The 18,172-nt window shown below is 40.5% G+C and overlaps 1 protein-coding gene across 1 annotated transcript in view; it reads left to right on the forward strand.

The window, feature by feature from the left end:
- EXOSC7 (exosome component 7) overlaps positions 1-18,172 on the forward strand; it is a 742,094-nt gene that overhangs the window by 323,123 nt on the left and 400,799 nt on the right. Inside the window, exon 2 of the mRNA XM_044064669.1 lies at positions 17,695-17,796. Within this exon, the coding sequence (XP_043920604.1) occupies positions 17,695-17,796 (102 nt within the window). The remainder of the gene's footprint in view (positions 1-17,694; positions 17,797-18,172) is intronic.

Below are 18,172 nucleotides of genomic sequence, written 5' to 3' on the forward strand. Positions count from 1 at the left end.
TTGTTACTGGAGGTAATGTTAAAGTTAATAGTATGGGAGGAGTGATGTGTGGGTGGGAAAATAATAAGCTGAGTCTTATTGGGGTTTAGTATTAGATGTGAATCTGAGAGCCAATGGTGAGCAGTAAGAAAAGAGGATTGTGTTGGGAGGGAGAGGTGCAGATCAGATTGGAATCACCTGCGTATTGTACGATGGAGGTGTATGGAGTGTGCTGTGTGTAGTTTTGCTGGTAAAGATAGAAAACAGTAGTGGCCCAAGCACTGAAACTTGTGGGACCACTGGTGAGACTGGTAGAAATTAGGAGAGTTCGTGTTGCCATCTTACTGCATGTTGGCTTCCTGTTGGATAATTTTTGAACCGGGAAGTGATATATGGGCTCAGATTTAAATCTGCAAGTTTGTTCATGTGTTTGTCGTGGCTTACCTTATCAAAGATCTTGGAGAGGTCTAAGAATATGGCCGAGACGTAGTTACCATTGTTTCTGTGTTTGTTGACTGTGTGTATGTAAAGGACAGTGTAGCTGTAGTGGTGCTGTGTGAAGGCTTGAAGCCATGCTGTGTTTTAGCTAGTAGATTATGAAAGTTTAGGAAAGTTAATATTTATGTGTACACATCTCTCAAGGATTTTGGATCATGGAGAGAGTATGACGATTGTTTGATAGTTGTTTAGTTCTTTGGAGTCTCCTCCTTTGTGAAGTGGGGTGATTTAAGCAATTTTCTAGAGGTGAGGAACTAAGCTTTCAGTTATAGAACGATTTAGTGAGGTTTGTTATGGGATATGCGATAGCATTAGCAGCAATCTTTAGGAATTCAGCTGGTAGATTGTCTACGGGAGGGTTGTAGGTTTAAGTTTTGTAAACATCTTTTTATTAGTGGAGACTGGAACAGGTTGCAGTGAGAAGTCCAGGTTGGTGGTTTGCTGGTAGTTGGGGGTGTATATGATTTAGTTAGGGTTAGAATGAAGTCTGTGAAGAATTTGTTGAACTGGGTTGCTATGTTTGTTGAGTTGTCTGAGTTAACAGGAGCAGGTGTGCTAGCTTTTCCTGGATGGAGTAGATTGTTTATGGCTATCCATAATTTTTTAAGATTGTTCTGTTATCTGTTTTGAGTGATGTGGTAATGGTTTGTTTTATCAGTTTTGATTAGTTTCTTAGCTTTATTTCTGAGATCAAGATATTTTAGTTTGTCGGTATTGGTACCTAACGTTTTCCATTTTTCCCAAGCTTTGTCCCTGTTATATAGTAGTGCCCTAATCTCTTTGGATAACCAGGGGGCATAGTTAGATTTGATTTGAATGGTTCTGGGGGGTGCGTGGTGGTCTAGTATTGAGAGGAAAGTTGACTTAACTTGGATGATTCTGTATCATACTTTAAGTGGTGTTAATGGGTGCCAGTTACAACTTGATAGAACAGTAGTAAAGCTATTGAGGTTTAAGTACTTTTTACTTCTTATTTATTGGCAGATGGTAGATTTTACTATATAGGTTTGACTTCTGATTAGATAGGTTGTGTTGGTCACAGAGGAGGTCAGGGAGACAGCTGGTTTTGCTAATGTTTGGCCTGTTTGACAAGATTCAATAGAGTATTGATTCCCTTTTTGTGGTTTTATTGATTCGGGTTGGGTGGTGGATAAGCTGAGAGAACCCGCAGAGGTTCAAGAAGTTAGTAGGTTTAGAGGAGTTGCAAGTTTGCCAGTCGATATTAAAATCTCCTAGTAATATGGTTTCTGGTGTTAGTGACATAGATGCCGAGCTGAGCAGATTTTCTACCATGTCAAAATTATTACCTGGTGGAAGGTAGCAGCCAATTAGGTTAATAGTTTTTTGTTGTTTAGGTATAGTTTAGTGAGTAATATTTTGTCTGTTTTTTAAAGTGGGTAATGGAGGGCTAATTTATTCTATTTTTAACTGTTTCGTAAATAAGATCTCAATGCCTCCACCTTTTCTTTCAGTTCTAACTTTGCGCATAATGTTGTAGCCAGGAGGAATTAATTCATTCTTAGTTACTTCTGGGTTTAGCCACATTTCAGTAATAACTAGAATATCAGGAAAGTAGTGGGAGAGATGTGCATGTAGGTTTGAGATTTTGTTCATTATACTTCTGGTGTTTATTGTATACGAGTAGGTCAGAGGGTTTTCTGAGATGATGTGCAGTGGGGTGGGTTGGGATTTGAGTTGTTGGGTGCAAGTGTAGTGATGGGACAAGGGTTTGGGTGTACATCACCACCAAGGGGTATTTTGGATATAAGTAGTATGATGTTGAATAGGTTAGTAATATGAATGTGGTATTTTATTGTGGGAGTGCTGGTATGGATTGCTGGAAGTGGGTGGGTTGTTCTTAGCTGAAATGGAGGAATATGGAGGGATGAATGTAGATGTTAGCATGAATATTAGGGGTCATGATAGAGGTAGTTGTGGCATGGTGAGGAGGTGTTTTGGGTTTAGTGAGGTAGTATGATGTAGCTTGCGCCAGAAAGATGAGGGCTATTGAAGTTAGCAAATTAAACATAGCACACACATCTCTACACAACTCTAGTTCAGTTAAGTGAACGATATGTTGGTGGATTATGTAGTGATGATGTTAGGAAGGATATGTGTAGGTGTAGGGTAACAATAGTAAAAAGGAAGAGTGTAAGTTTTTGTTGAGTAGTATTATAATGGCATTGTCCTTAGGAGTTTATAGGTGTTGGCTAATGAGTGGTGGTGTGTGTGTGTGCGCGCTGGAGACTGCTGATTTGTGTGGGTGGAGAGTTGGGTGTGGTCAGAATTAATAAATTAAATTAAAGTGGGGGTGGGTGGGAATGGGGGAACAACCTCCCCCCCCCCTCTTTGAGACCTATAGTCTAAGGTAGGGGATGGCTAACGGAACCCTTGTCTATTTATATAGAGAATAACTTGAAACCTGTAGTAACTAAATCCACAACCATTTTGAGAGCTACCAAAACTTTAACGTACTAAGATTTATAGGAAGAGTTGCTGGAAAAATATTTTATTAAAAAGGACGAGCATGTACCCTCACCATATTTTTGATAATTTTGTGAAAGCTTAATTTTTACAAACTTCACATCTGACAAGTGATGATTAAGTCTTAGGGAGTTCAGTTTCAACTTTATTCAACAACTTGGAAAACAGAGGGTATTCTAATTTAGAATTTATGTCAAAAACATCTACATATGGTTACTAAAGATAGGTTTTTCTTTTCCTGTTCTTTCTTTAATAGAACACATTTAGAATTAAATAAATGTAACATCACTAGTAACAAAAAGAGATGTAGGATACTGCTGTCTTATACTTAGGATAATAGGAGTATTACGAACATCATAAAAAAGAACTGGCATATTCTAACAGCCAGTGATGAACTACATGAAATTGTGAGTGACTACCTTCGTGTAGTCTATAAAAAATTGTAGATCCCTAAAATGTAGATTATCACAAGTAGTCACTTAGCCTGTTAACTCTGAGACCTGGTATCTTCAGCTGCATACATTGCAACATGTGTCCTTTTTTTGGCCAGCAGTGGTTTTTTTTTATACATCCTTGTACCAATCAAAAATATTGGTCATTTTACGCTGACTGTTCTCCTCAGAATCTTGTATATTTGGTAGCCTGCATAGTATGCTCTAAGTTTTATGTAGGCAAAACCAACAGAACGCTAAGAGAGTAAGAGAACACATATACGAGATCAATAAGAGGGATTCTACAATAGATACTGCTAAGCATATCATAGATACAGATTATTCTCTTTTAGATTTATAGTTCTAGAGATTAATATGAAAAACAGAACAGGCAATATCAGAAATAATGCAGAAAAAGCAGAGCAAAATGGATTATCAGGTTACAGGCAAACTGAATGGTTTGAATGAGAGCATATGTCTAAAACCATTTTTGGTTGGCAGACCACTCTGCCATTAACCAGTTTAAGTCATGAGTATTCCAGAATTCATATGTGTTGCACTCTAAATCACATTGAGATCTATTAAGATTTTATGTATGAGCAATCAGGGGTTTTCACTTCAGTGCTATAATTCTTTATTATATGGTAGAACATTTGTGGATTACATATATAATTCCTTGGTTATGCAAGTAGAGACCTTTAATTTAACATGGATCATTTAATAGGAGTTACTTGTTTATATAGTTTTCGTTTAGATTGTTTATATGTTATATTTATTGGTGATGTAATTCATCTGCCTTTAGCCATACATACCAACATTCAGAATGGTAAACTTAGGCTCTTTAAATTTTTGTTTGTGCATTTTTATTGCCCATCTAGCAAGTTAGATCGTGCTTTGGGACACGTGATTCTCCCTATCAGCGGAGAATGTTTGCATTTTGAGTACTTTTGATTTATATCTATAAAGGTCATTTTTAAGAGGTGTTAATTCATATTCTACTTGTATAGATTTGATAGTCATATATGTTTTGAAAACTGACATAATATAGTTGTGTTTGGTGACTTATGTTTGAAAAGATGTTACTGATTAGCAGTGTCAAAACGTGCAAGTGGGAATGTAATGTTTTTATATAGTGCTGCATAGAGAATGTTGAAAATCTCTGTAAAGGAAGATTGCTATGTAAATTGTTTTTATGTTTGTGGAGTTAATGAGATATAATCCCCGATGCACAGCTCTTAAACTTGATTATCTTTTGGAAAACATGACTTCTTGCCACAGGTTGTGATTGACCATGCTGGAAGAGGCATAGGGGCATATTATAGATATAATTCCTATAGTGTTATTTATAAGAAGTGCCTTCTGATTTTGCTTTTATGTATAGATCTGATTGCCTCACTTGATTCAAGAGAGGCTCTTGTGTTATATATAACTATATTCGGAATCAGAATCTAAGAAGTCCTGATACACCTGCTTATAAAGAGTTCAGCGACAGATATGTTAACATATTGAGGCGTTGGTATATTTGAATGCTTTTATGCAGGCAGAAATATGGTGTTCCATCGATTTTATGTTTTGTTGTTAGCAATATAATGTTGTCAGCAATATAAGTTGAGTTAGTAAAATAGATTTTTTAATAAAAATGATTTTAGTTGATTTTCCTAAGAGGTTGTCACGTCAGTAGGGCATATACTTTGTACTGATTTGGTGATATGCTATTTCAAATATGTGAATGTTTAGGGTAACTTTAATATCTGAAGAAGCACTTACAGTAAATATTTATTATTTTTATACACTCTGCCTTGTGTACAGCCTCCTGAATTGTTTCCAGAGTGTTTTTTATTTTTTGTGGAGCCAGTTTAATCTAAGCAACATTTTTCTGCTTTGGAAATATTCTAAGTAGCTTATCTCATTTAAAATAATTCACAGAATAGTTTTGATAGGAGTCCATGGGCAACACTGATGCACCTAGTTATTTGTAGCTGAGAATAGACACCCTGAATACTATTTTATATAGTGACTTGAATACTTTTGCAGTAGTGCTGGCAAGGAAAAAATGCAATTACTGTTATTGACAAAACGAGTTAGTACAGGCTCTCGTAGTTCCACCCTTCCTGGTTATCTGTGTACCTGAGTCTGTTAATTCGATCAGAGTCATTGGTGACATAGGAGCAAAATTAGGCATAATTTTACAATACCTATCCTCCCCCACAGGTACATTTTGAAATTAGGATGTTCATATTGTCCGCGTAACTATTTAAATTAAAATGAAATGCCCATGCCTTGTGACTCGTATCCCCAATCAGCTTCATCTTCAGTGTGTCCAAGAGGCACGTGTTCCTTAAATTAAAATTAAATTACCACGTGCTAACAGCGGCCACAACACACCATCGAGATGTATTAAAGCAAAGTAAATGATCTTGACGGTTCATGTTCTTCTCCAGATTCATAAATATGCACATTGTACAAGCTGCTTAAAATGTACTCGAGTCACTTGACAAGCTGTAACCAGTCTGCTAAAATTCTTATAAAAATAATTACTGAACCTCTGTCAAGCTTCACTTAATTTATACTTTATTATTCAAACTCTTGATTCTGCATGTGTCAGGATGCTATTACTATTGGCCTTCTGCTTGCAAAAGCTAACTTTTGACTTTACTTCACACAGTATTTTAATAATTTTGCATCGTATTTAATGATAATTCTAGCACTTGAAGAAAATATTATGTTCCCCACACATTTTATCAACTGCAGCTAGCATATTTGTGTCCTCAGTCTTTTTTAATACAATAAAAATGTTTCTTTATTCATGTAATGTTCCTCCAGTCTTTTTATGTAAACTTCTTGCATACACACACTGCAGCACAGACTAAACTGTACTTTACAATTTGCTTTTCCTTAAAAATATTTAGTTTTTGTCTCAGGATTCACAGACACATTTAGTCTGCTTATAAAATTACAAGTATTGTAGCTATTGAACACGAATGCACCCTTTGTGTCTATTACAAGTATTGTAGCTATTGAACACGAATGCACCCTTTGTGTCTATCGTCACCTTCCCAACATTTATGTGTTTAATTATTAAACCATTCCTATAAATTTCTCAAATGTATATCGGTGAACTGTGGATACTCTCTTGCAGTAATCTGGTAATCAGTGCATCTAATTTTTTGCCTGAGTACCCTTTTTTTGCGTTGTGACCTATAGTAGTATATGTAGTTAGCATAATATACATTTTCTCCTTGAATTCTTCACATTGAATTATTCTAGTGAGTTTCCATTACATTCCTTAATATATTATTAGGATGTTACTTAGTTTACGATATTCTGCTTTAATATTATCTTTAACATATATTCACATCATGTTGTTATGAATTACTCCAAGAAACCTAATCCTTGGGATGTACTTTTTAATGTCATGGGTATCAACTGGTTAACAGCAATATGTTATTAGCATGTACTGCTTTCCGATAAAGAGCTTTATAGTATATTTTGCCATCTATATAGTACCATGTCCAAAAACATTATTCTGACTTTATTCCACTCGTATGTGAAGTATGTGGGATTATAACATTCCCTTAAGGTACATATTGCATTGCCAACTTTATACTCCTTTGTGCTAACAGTGAATTGCTCATCAATAAGACAAAGTTTTTTGTTTTGTAACGTTCTTATGCAAATTATTCGACTTCAACATACATGCCTGATAATACCATGCATAGAATTGGGCCATCAGGGTTACTTACATATGTCCCCTGTGAAGGCTGCCAGCCTAGCTAGATAAGATTTTGTAGATAATTCTGTTGTTTGTAAATATTAATGCAAGCCACATGCTTCTCGTAAATGGAAAAAAAAGTTATGGTAGACGTTGAACTTTAAAAATGTAACCACATTGCACTCTGCTGGAGGAAAGTTGATAAGTCAAGCATTGTATAATTGTTTGATCTCAAAACTTGGAGCTGAGATGTCCGAATGAAGGATTTCTTTTTGTTTTGAGACCAGAGTTAATGGCTAGAATTTTCATGTATAATGTCTTTTGCTTTGGCTTCCTGACGAGCTGCAAGATCAAAAGAGCTGTTACACTCTGAGTTTCCGTTAGCCTGGGAAACTGAGAATAATGATGTAATGTGAAATGAGTCAGTGGCACTGTTATCAATTTAGGGACAGAGAATTTGAGCATTTTGCATTTGTTTTCATAACTGACAACATCACCAGCACTGCCTTGCTGTGTATGTAAGTTTATTGTAGAACTGTGTTTGCTCTTGGATATAGACAGGAAATAGGAAGTGTAGTCTAGCTGTTTTCTGTGATGTCAGAACTTTTCTACTGTATTATTTTAAGCATTTTCCTGTGATCTCTGAACTCTTGACTAGCACTGTGTAGTAAGAAGTATTGTCTTGTGCTCTTATTTATTAATATTTCTAAACCTTTCAACTGTGGCTGTTTTATATAGATTATGTAAGGTCTAGAGTACATTGCATGTATATAGTGATAGTGTCTAAGCCACTCCAGATAAGCCTTGCTGTTTGCCAGACTTAATATTATTTGGATAATGATATTGCACAGAAATAATTGGATAACCTTTGATAAGGGTAGTAGCTGATATTAGTGGTTGGTGGCAAGACACCCTTCCGTTTAGCCTGGGCAGAAGGGGCATAGCTGGAGAACCTGTGCCAGCCTTCCCCAGGAGTGTCTTTGTATATAACTAATATTTCAAAAGTGTGTGTGTGTCAGCTACTTGGGCAGGGACACAAAGCACTGAGAAGGTGCTGGAGGTTTTAGCTTGACCACTAGGCTGAGATCTAGACCCTATAGCTGTGGCAGTGGGGAGTCTTATTGTGGATCTGGAGAGAAAGGGAGAAACTAGCCCCAGGCTGACTTGTGATCTTTGTGTGCTCTTAAGGGAAATTGTACTTTTACTGTGTGTGTATTTGTTATCCTTCCCAATGTGGACACCTCTCACTGGTGTTAGTGGTGATGATTGAGGCTCCTTGATTGCTGGGACAGTGCACGGGCATCGCACATTAATTGTTTGGCAGTGGTGGGATATCCACACCACATATTAATTGGTTGACAATTGGCTTGTAGTGGTGTGGATAGTGAATACCTGTAGCTTGTGTACAGTGATCACTGAAGGTGTTTTTCTACTCTAAATCAGCCACGTAGTGAATATTCAGAGTTCAGATCACAATTGTTTTATTTCTTTTGTGAGCTTAGTTAGTCAGGGATAGCAGGCAAGCATGTCAGCAGGGGAGTATGGGAAGCTGACGAGCCAGTTGGCTGAGATGTGCCAGGCTAAAGGACTGGTGCAGGGAAACCTGACTAAGGCGGACATGATTTCAGCTTTGGTCACAGCTACATCAGAAAACAGCAACCGGGAGGACTATCAGACTGGCCGTGGAGATGTAAAACACTCTGGGAATGGACAGCTCAACCTTTGTTCAGAGGACTTAAAAATCGATCTGGAGCTAAAGACTTGAGTTGGAGGCCAGGCATTTGGAAATGGAAGCTGTGGAAAAGGAGATTCTGACTCTTTGCCAGAGTCATGGAGGTGATGATGGGGAAGGGAGTAACTGGACCCTAGAAGCACAAAAGGTCAGTAAATTTCATCCGCAGTTTACAGAGAGGGATAATTTTTATAGTTTCATTCATATGTTTGAGAGGGTATGTAAATGGTATGATGTTGACCAAAGGTTCTGGATATGGTTCCTGACCCCCTTACTCCATGGTAACATTTTGCCCAAAATGTCTGACATTGACTGTTTTATTTATACTGCTGTTAAGAATTGTTTGTTAGAATTTTTTAGGGAAAAGTTTTGTGAGCATAGACGCAAGGCAGATGTAAGTGTGTGCGAATATGTTGCTGAATTGAGCACTTGTTTTCATGGGTGGGTGAGTGGATGCCAGGTCACCACTTTTGAAGGGCTGGCAGACCTTTTGGTGAGGAACAAGCCCTTAGCACTTTGAGGACATGAGGATCTGGTTAGCTGATACAGTGTGCTACTTCAGAGGAGTTGGGGAAGAAGAGAGACCTGTACCTAGCAAGCAGGGCATCCCTGCACAGGAAAGAGACCACAAGTACTGCTCGTGGATCTAAAGGAACCCATGGAAGAGTCTGCCAGTAGCAGGGGAAGCCACTAGTCCAGTTACACGTCCAGGACATAGGGTAAAATTTTTAAATGCAACCAGTGGGGCTATGTGACATACAGATGTCCACGGTGGCAAGGTGGGGAACAAAAGGTGAGGGGGGCCAGTAAGTGGGAAAGACAAAATGCCGACAGTTGGTTGTCTTGAGACAACAAGACAACCAAACTCCCACAAGAGGTTGTATCCTATCATAATGAATGACAGAGACCATTTCTAAGAGAGACGGCCTCTGACATAACCATTGTGAAGCCTGCAGTGGTTACAGAGGAGCACTACTTGCTTGGGCAATCTACTCCAGTCAGAGCTTTAGGAAGGTTTCCATTCCATATACCTTTGGCTGGGGTTCACCTTGACTGGACTAGTGGAAAAGGAAGCCAGTAAGTAGATGTTGTTTGAGGATATTCCTGCAGATGATCTGATAGGGAATGATTTTGATAGTGCAGTACCATGTGCTTGTGCAGTTACCCACAGTCAGGCTTGGAGACAAGCATGCGAGTCTGGTAACCTGTTGGAGACCCAGACAGCATATTTGCAGCCGGGACTGGTGAGGTGGTTACTTCGGGGTGGGAGCTACCTTGTAGCAGTGAGACTGAAGGTAAGCCACAGCTGCTTGTGGGTACTGATGTTCCTTTGGACAGAGAGACTGCAAGGGTAGAGGTGAGTAGTAGTACCCGGTTCACAATGAGGCACCGCTGTCAGAGGATACCAGACTTCTGTGGAAGGGAAGCTGGGGAGGGTTACAAAGAGAGTTGAGAGAGGCTCAGCTCTCAGCTCTGAGTCTACATTGCAAAGCATGAGAGATGTAGCTAGTGAAGGACCTAATTCTCAAGGGAAGGGGGGAATTATACAAAGGGTTACTGTATAGACAGTGGACCCCTGAGGGGAGGGCTAGAAGGTGAGAGAATATAACAGTTGGTAGTGCCTAGAGACTATCATCTCGAGCTTCTAGCCATAGCCCATGATATTCCCTTTGCAAGTCATATGGGCATAAAATGTACAAAGAGACGCATTATACAGAACTTCTGTTGGCCTGGAATTTCCAGAGATGTAACCGGGTACTGCAGGACCTGTGAGCAGTGCCAAAATGTGGCAGAAGACAAGGTGAGAGTGCCTTCGATGCCTTTGCCTGTGATAGAGGAGCCATTTCAGAGGGTAGCTATGGATATTGTGGGTCTACTGAGTACCCCAAGTTCCACAGGGAAAAAGTATATCCTAGTGGTCCTGGATTATGCTACAAGATATCCTGAGGCAGTGGCTTTGTCCTCTATTGAGGCAAAAAGGTGGCAAATTCTTTGTTAGAAATTTTCAGCAGGGTAGGTTTCCCAAAAGAAATACTGACTGACAGAGGTGCCAATTTCATGTCAGACTTGCTGGCTTGTCTGTGGAAGTACCATCCCCAGACTAATGGCCTTGTTGAGAGGTTAAACTCTACACTCGAGTCCATGCTGTGGGCATTTGCAGACCAGTTTGAGGGAGTGGGACAAATATTTGCCCCATCTGTTTGCTTACAGAGAGGTTCCACAGGAAGCCACAGGTTTTTCACTCTTTCACTTGTTGTGTGGGCATAGGGTGAGGGGACCTCTAGATTTAGTTCATGAAGAGTGGGAAGGCGAGTGTGAACCTCACAAGGAGTCTGTTGTGTCATATGTCCTAAACCTCAAGACAAGGCGCAGGGAACTCATGGGCTTTACCCAGGAGAACCTGGCAGAAGCCCAACAACAGGAAAAAGGTATGGTATAACAGGAATGCACAAGCTAGAGAGTATGCTGTAGGGCAGCAGGTAATGGTGCTCATTCCTGTCGGACACAACAAGCTGCACGCAGCTTGGGAGGGACCCTACAAGGTGGTAAGAAAGGTAAGTGGTGATAACTACATGGTAGAACTGCTAGGCAGGGGCATACACTGCTTCTCTGGTCGTGGATTTTTTTATTAGGGGCATAAATTGTACCATGTTAGCATGATGAAACCTTACCATAATATGGAAGCCCTTGTGCTGAGTATTTGCCAGACCTGCCAAAAAATCAATGGGCAGAGGCTCAAAAACAAGTCTCATCCCTCATGGACATTGGGGATATTCAACAAGTGCCACAGCAAGAGCAGAGGCAAGGATTTTACTCAAGACTGTTCTTGGTACCCAGAAAGGACAAACATGGAGACCAATACTGGACCTATCTATTCTAAACACTTTCCTGGATATACATAAGTTCAAGATGTTGACCTTACAGCAGCTTCTACCCATGCTGGGCAGAAGGGCTTGGCTGGTCATTTTAGACCTAAAAGAGGCATACCTGCATGTCCCAGTCACAGTCATGCAGAAGATACCTCAGATTCAAGGCTGGTTCAAAGCATTACCAATTCTCTGCACTGCCCTTTGGCTTATCTACTGCACCCAGGGTCTTCACAAAGTGCCTGGCACCAGTAATTGCTTTCTGCAGACAAAGAGGAATACAAATATATCCTTACTTGGACGACTTCCTCATTCAAGCAGAGAACAAGGACATCCTACTACAGCATCTGGCATTTGTGAAAAGACTTTTAACATGCCTAGGGTACACAGTCAATGAAAAGAAATCAAAACTAGTACCCTGCCAAGAGATAATATTCCTGGGTGCAAGCTTAAATACAACTGCCCAGATGGCTTATCTCACGCCAGACAAACAAAGGCAACTGACTACCTATTTCAAGGAAATGGCAACAAAGGACCAGTTATCTGCAAGAAAAATTCTGCAGGCTTTGGGCTTCATGGCATCCTGCATCCTACTAATTTCATATGCAAGACTGCATATGAGAAAACTTCAATGGTACCTAAAAAGTGTCTGGACACAACATTGCCACAGCCTGGAAACAATGATTACTCTCATTCCCTGCCTGCAACAGGAGTTTTGATGGTGGGCAAAGGCTTGTCACCAAAACAAGGGACAGCCATTCTCACTTCCCCCAGCGAGGCAGAACCTAACAACGGATGCATCAGATTATGCCTGGGGGGGCCCACATGGCAGGAAGAGGCATTCAGGGCACCTGGTCCTCAAATCAAATGCATCTACATATCAAGCAAAAAGAGAGATGCTAGCTGTTCAAAATGCCCTGACAGCCTTCAAGGCCCTAATTCATCCGGGACAACTACTGATAAAGACAGACAATACCACGGTTATGTGATACATGAACAAGCAGGGGGGCACGCATTCTTACCCACTTTGCAGACTAGCCATGACTTTATGGGACACGGCATTGACTTACCAAGTTCATCTGCAGGCACAATTCCTGCCAGGAAAGGACAGTACTCTGGCAGACGAACTAAGCAGAAACCTCATGGATCCCCATGAGTGGCACCTGGATCCACAAGTCTTCAGCATAACAAAGAAATGGGGACGCCCGGACATAGATCTATTTGCCTCGCCTCACAACTATCAACTAAAAAGATTCTGCACAAAGACTTATCACAGACAAGCACGGAAAGTGGATGCTTTATCTTTCAACTGGAAAAACCTATCTGTATATGCCTTTCCTCCACTGCCTCTCCTACCCAAGGTACTCCTAAAGGTGAGACAGAAAAAAACAAAAATTATTCTGATTGCCCCAGACTGGCCCAGCCAGCACTGGTATCCGATCTTAAGGAACTTTTCTCAGTGCCTAGCCTGGACCTTACCTCATACCTCACCTACTGTCCCAACAAAACAATCAGATTCTGCACAGCCAACTCGGGACTCTAAACCTGGCAGCATGGCAGATAATGTAGCCATACAAAGCACACCTCTCAGTAAAGCTGTGATGGGTGTCATTTTGGAAGCCAGAAGGCCTAGTACTAGAAAATCCTATGCTGGAAAATGGAAGAGGTTTTGTGCTTGGAACCAAGCTCAAGGAACTGACACAGCTGTACCAAATATTCCTCAGATTTTGCACTACTTAACTGAGATGCTGGACAAAGGCCTATCTTTTTCATCAATTAAAATTCATGCCTCTGCCATTTCGGCTCATTACAATACAGAGCCCACCACTCTGAGCCTTTATTAAGGCAGTACCTCAGAGGAGCCAAAATGTAAGGCCTCTAAGGAGATCACCAATGTCTGCATGGGATCTCAACTATGTATTGGAAAAACTCACCCTACCTCCTGTTGAACCAGCTGCTACTGCGGATATAAAGTTCTTATCTTGGAAAACAGCTCTGCTCCTAGCAATAAGTTCTGCAAGATGAGTGTCAGAGCTACAGGATCTTATGGCTGTGGAACCTTTTATCATTTTTTTATCCAGACAGAGTCTCTCTGAGGACAAACCCTACATTTATGCCTAAGGTGGTGTCCAGTGTAGCCCTTCACCAAACTATTCATTTGCCAACTTTTTATCCAAATCCACAGAACAAGGGGGAGAAAATTCTGCCTTCTTTGGACGTACGCAGACAACTTAGATTCTATTTGGACAAAACTAAAGTTTTCAGAAAGAACAATTACTAGTGGCATATGCTGCAGGATCACAAGGAAAGACCATTTCCAAGCAGACTATTTCAAAGTGGATAATTCACTGCATTCGTTTCTGCTACTCTCAGCATGGCAAGCCAGTGCCCAAGGACATTAGGCCACATTCAACCAGAGCGGCAGCCACTTCGGCAGCCTTTTTCAGGGGAGTACCAACCAAAGACATTTTAGAGGCTGCTACTTGGAGTTCAGTGCACACCTTTACAAAGCATTACAATCTGCCACTTTACTCTAAATCCAGAGCAGGCTTTGCCACTGCAGTTCTGCAGGGCCTCATAGCCGCTCCTAATATTGTTTGGCTCCAGCCCCCCAACCATAGCTTTGTAACTCTACCCAGATGTAATGACTGCAACAGTGAAACACGAAGAACATAGTACAGTTGTATACACTTACCATAAATGTAGATGTTCAAGTGTATTCACTGTTGCAGTCCAGGTTACCCACCCGCCATCCACCTTACTTCTGCTGGAACTTATCTTTTCTTCTCTGATCTATACAACCTGTGTGGTGTATTTGCTTGTAGATGAAGGTAAAGTTTATTTTGGTGCATGTATATATATGTATTTATATATATATATATATATATATATATATATATATATATATATATATATATATATTTGGGGGCACCTGATATCTGGGGCAAGAAAAACTGAAGACAATGATGTTGGCTGCATCTTTTATACCCCTGATGACCTGACATCAGGGAAGGGGCGATAGCAACCAATGCAGGACTCAAGACTTTGGAATTCAGGCCGACTAAGGGCAACCTGCCAGCAGGATTACCCCAAATGTAATGACTGCAACAGTGAATACACTCAAACATCTACATTTATGGTAAGTGTACACAACTGTACTTTTTAGTTTACTTTGTTATAATCACAGAAATGTTTGTCAGGATTCACTTGAGGTTCATGCCTTACCTAGCTACGAAAACAAAATCACCACTAAATCCAAGGACAACCACAAATCATTCTATAGCTATGTCAAGAATCTAGATGGCAACACCCAGATCTGCTCTGAGTTACAGCACAAAAGCATGAAAATTACAGAACCAACTGATATTGCCAACATCCTGGCAGATCTGTTCAGTGCTAACTTTACCCCCTTCTCACCCCCTAAAGGGCCCATATCTATACAGGAAGAATGCAGCGTTCTTGTAATCACAACTACGCAGGTAAAAGCTGCACTCTCTAAAGCCAAAAACACAGCATCCATGTGACCGGACAGCGTCCAGGACGAACTGTCTCCCCACTTAAGCACCATGTTCAATAATAGCCTCGCCTCAGGCTTTGTGCCCACTGAATGGTGCACATCAACAGTTATCCAACTCCACAAAGGGGGAGCCACCACTGAACCCAGGAACTATCGACCTAGTAGCCTGATGAGCCTGATCTGCAAGGCCATGGAATGTATCATCATGGAACTCATAAACAAAGACTTTGGTAACCTCCAAACTCTGGATCCCACCCAGTTCGGGTTTGTGAAAGGCAGATCATGCCTCCTGAACCTGATCGACTTCTTTGAGGCAGTCACCAAAGCTGTGGATGAGGGTAAGGTGGTTCACACAGCCTATCTTGACCTCGCCAAGGCTTTCAACACCATCCCCCATTCTGGATTTATAGCTCAACTCACTAAACTAGGTATAAATCCCTACGTCACAAGATGGGTTGCCAACTGACTCACTGACAGAACCCACACTGTAAAAGTTGCAGACTCCAAATCTGACCTCAAAGCAGTGACAAGTGGAGTACCACAGGGTTCCGTCCTGGGACCTCTCCTGTTTGGTATCTACTTCTCTGAAGTAAAGGCCAACACAGAAGGCCTCTGGTTAACAAAGTTTGCAGATGACTGTAAACTAGGAGCCATAGTCAAGTCCCCAAATGATGTGGACATCCTACAGAAGGGCCTCACTGAGACAGATGCCTGGTGTCAGAGCCATGGCCTCAAGCTCAATGCCAAAAAGTGCATTGTCATCCTCTTTGGTAAAAACTGTACCCATGAACTACCACATAGGCAGCAATCTACTTAACACCGAATGCGTGATAAGAGACCTTGGGACCCAGGTGAATAGTAGTCTCTCCTTTGATAGTCACATCGCCACAGTATTCAGGAAGTCCTTCTACGTGGCACACCTCATCATAAAAGGGTTCTCATCCAGGAAAAAAGAGCTCTTTCTTCCCCTCTACTCATCACTCATTAGACCCATTATAGAGTACAACACCCCTTTTGGAATGTACCTCCCAAGACATCTGCAGCAGCTGGAAAGGCCACAGAAGTACCTCACAAAGAGGATTACTGGCCTCAAACAAATTCCCTACACTGACCATCTCAAAAAACTCCAGCTTTACTCCGTAGCATGTCGCCTACTCCGAGGTGATCTCTGCCTAACATATAAGGCTATGTCAGACCCAGAGCTGTTGGACATGCTACACCTAAAGAAATCCCAATCCCTCCGAGCTACAAGCTCTAGGGACCTAAACCTTGTCACCACAACAGGACACGCTGGAGGGATAGATTCCTGTCCCAGAGACTTCCTATACTCTGGAACAAGCTACCCATCTATGTCAAGCAAAGTTCTTCATTAGCACTCTCAAAGAAAAATCTTGATGAGAGGATGGGAAATAGGAAATACACCCCGGGGATCACTTCTGTGTCTCTGCTGGACAGTGGAGCAGGAAAATAACTTTCTTGGGTGGCGTAAGCTATGGAATCTTGCTGGCTAGGCTTACATAGGCCCTTGGGCCGATAGCCTTGTACCTACCTATGAACCTGTTGATCTTTACTTCCCTTTGCTTTTGAGGTGAATTTCTTGATATTCAGTACTCAAATGTAAATGTATAACAGCTTGGTTATGATCCAGAGATCCAAGCATTATCATTTACGTTATGCATGCACGTGTTAGTAAAAACTGTGCTGAGATTTCATAGTAATTTTCTTTTTGCTGTATCTGAACTACATATTTAAGTTTTTGTTTTGAGTTCTTAACATTTACTTTTTCTGTCTTTGTACCACTCCTGCTGCAGTTTTTTTTTTTTTTTTGTAGGTTTGTTGCAAGTGGGTTGTGTTTTTCCCTACAACCAACAAAAATACCTAAACTTAAATGTTTTATTATAGTTTTTTATTAGAAGTATATTGGTGTGTTTAAAACGTGTCTGACACTTAGTACAGAAGATTAAGGATAAGCGGTTAATGAGCTGCTTCCTGTAGTCCAGAGTTTGATTCCCTCAACCTCTGTTTGTCTACTATGTGACTCTGTGCAAATTATTTAACCAGGCAGTGCTCCAATGGAGAGTTTGAACGAGATCCATATCAATGTGCCGAACCCCAGTTAACTAAAACAAATAAATGAAATGTGTATTAAAATGACAACCTCAGCAGGAAACAAGAAGTGACATGCATTTTTTTTTGCTTTTGCCTGATGATGGGTTGTGGTTAGTACAAAATGTGTATTTGTTTCTTTCTCTCTATAAAGAAATTACAAGTTAAATTTATCTTTCAGTAATTTGTCATGTTTTATAATAGGAGATAGAGAAACAGTTACAGATGTGTAGCTAGTGAGCGCATTTATTGTATTTGAAGTAAATCTGTAACAACCCAGGATTTTGATCAGATTGATGTTCTACCTACATGTTTAAGGTGACTTTTGCTTTCTAACATTTAATGTAGTTTTGTTTTCTGTTACGTAGGATGATTTGAGAGTCGATGGTCGAAGCTGTGAAGATTACAGAAATATTGAAATAGAAACTGATGTTGTGTCTAACACAAGTGGCTCTGCTAGAGTAAAATTGGTAGGTATATAATTATGTGTTGAACTTATAGAATGCATTCTGCTGGGCTGTCAGGGCTCTCGCATACTATGTATGACTTTTTAAATGGTTTTGAGTTACAGTAATAAGCTCTGTATAAGTTCATAGTTTTTAGTAGTTATTGGCAGTGATTCAGAGGCATCCTGTGACGTGCTGCAGTATGAAGGGTTATGTAACATAGCATACTGCTAAATACATGGGTTAGGAACACAGCTGTACATCTGTCACTGCCCATTTGGTTTGCTGTGGTGCGAAATGTCTGGAGCACTGAGCAGTAGCAGCTCAGTGTGATATTCATTTCACTCTCACTGAATAAAGTGGTGCTCAGTGTGAGGCTATTGAAGTTGGTGGACTGCAC

This window comes from Protopterus annectens, chromosome 3.part0 (genome assembly GCF_019279795.1).
Source record: "Protopterus annectens isolate FY-2018-M chromosome 3.part0, PAN1.0, whole genome shotgun sequence".
NCBI classification, from domain to species: domain Eukaryota; kingdom Metazoa; phylum Chordata; order Ceratodontiformes; family Protopteridae; genus Protopterus; species Protopterus annectens.